This window comes from Sinocyclocheilus grahami, unplaced genomic scaffold (genome assembly GCF_001515645.1).
Source record: "Sinocyclocheilus grahami isolate Dianchi unplaced genomic scaffold, SAMN03320097.WGS_v1.1 scaffold2254.1, whole genome shotgun sequence".
NCBI classification, from domain to species: Eukaryota; Metazoa; Chordata; class Actinopteri; order Cypriniformes; family Cyprinidae; genus Sinocyclocheilus; species Sinocyclocheilus grahami.
In genome coordinates, this window is record NW_015507433.1 from 59,875 (window position 1) to 61,532 (window position 1,658).

Below are 1,658 nucleotides of genomic sequence, written 5' to 3' on the forward strand. Positions count from 1 at the left end.
AGATACGACAGCGAGCGGCAGGACTGACATCTGTACACGGGCCAGGCTGGAAACTCGCACTCATAAAAGCAGGGAAGAACACATTAGCGCGATCATTAGGTGCATTACTGCAGTCTGACTGTATGTTTTTCTTTTTTTTGCCATTTGAACAGGTCTGGATTCCATAATTACTGTGCGAGCCAGACGAAAACATCTTAATGTTTCTGCCTCTGCCGACAGACAGACTCTCAGAAGACTGAATCTGAATCGAATTTTAGGATGGTTCAAAGTCCTCTAATGATTTGGCAAAAGCAGCTCGCGTCCTGAAACAAAAGCGTTTTTTTTGCTTCTTTAATTAAAGCACATGACCGAATGTTCTGCTCAAGTGGGGTCGATTTCATGCATGTTTTTATGAGACATAGCGTTCATTCCTGCAGTCAACTTGTTTTGACATTAATATATTTCAGGATTGTGCATGTGAAGATTTGCAGACACTGTGTTTGATTCTAGAAATGTGAGTTTTCCAGACATCCGGGAACATTTAGTCTCATTCTCATACTGTGATTTAGACTACAGATTAGTGTGAGGTTTCTGATATTAAAGAGGTCATGAAACGGAGAATCAACATGTTCTTCATATTTACACATGAGAGGTTACTCATGCGATCATTTTTGGTGCAGAAACTTTGCAAACTTTAAAACTAATCTCGAGAAACACTGTGTACAAACCCGAAAATGCATTTCATGAGCCGTATGCACTTAATGATTCTGCATTATAAATGTTTGTATTTTCCTCAGAACAAGTGAAGGTTTCTGCAGCACATGTTTGGCATGGTCTGAGGATTCTTTCATGTCTGAAGCCCTAAAAATGTTATGAGCACGTTATATTTTTAGGGGACTGTCCTAAATGATGCATGAAAACAAAAGAATCAGAGAGAGCGCGAGAGAGAGCGCGAGAGAGAGCGCGAGAGCGAGCGCGAGAGCGAGAGAGAGAGAGCGAGAGAGAGAGCGAGAGCGAGAGAGAGAGAGAGGGAGGGAGGGAGGATGTGCTTACGTTCTCATAGAGCGCCTGTAACGTCTCCAGATCAACCACAGTGTTATCCAGATTCAGGATCGCTGCACACACACACACACACACACACACATTAGACAGGAATCAGCAGCTGAAGCGGATTTAAAAAACAGTTATCAGACTAAGTAGCCTCATATCCCTTTAAAGTTCAACATTAATGAATAAAATAATTGAAATTAAATTCATATCTAATATTCATAAATATTTATTAGCAAAATTAATATACGCAAAAACAATAAAAATTAACAGGGCTGAGTTTTATGGTTCATTTAGAGATTAATAGTTTTTGGTTGCAGATCATGACAAGAATATTATTAGAAAATGTAAAGCTTTTAACAATATTTGACAAATGGTAACAGGCTTGATTATTTAAGGATGCAAAATAAAAGAAAAAAATAATCTTTTTTTTTCCTTTTTATTTTTAACAACATTTTACAAATGGCAACAGGCTTGATTATTTAAAGATAAAATAAAAAAAATCAAAATCAAATCAATTTTTTTTATAATTTTTCACTTTTATTTTAACAACATTTTACAAATGGCAACAGGGTTGATTATTTAAAGATTAAAAAAAAATCCTTTTTGTTTTTAAACGCATAAAAAAAAAA

The 1,658-nt window shown here is 36.2% G+C and overlaps 1 protein-coding gene across 1 annotated transcript in view; it reads right to left on the reverse strand.

The window, feature by feature from the left end:
• The window catches only part of LOC107574504 (formin-2-like), a 35,538-nt gene that overhangs the window by 20,889 nt on the left and 12,991 nt on the right, over positions 1 to 1,658 (reverse strand). Inside the window, exon 7 of the mRNA XM_016260960.1 lies at positions 1,033 to 1,094. Within this exon, the coding sequence (XP_016116446.1) occupies positions 1,033 to 1,094 (62 nt within the window). The remainder of the gene's footprint in view (positions 1 to 1,032; positions 1,095 to 1,658) is intronic.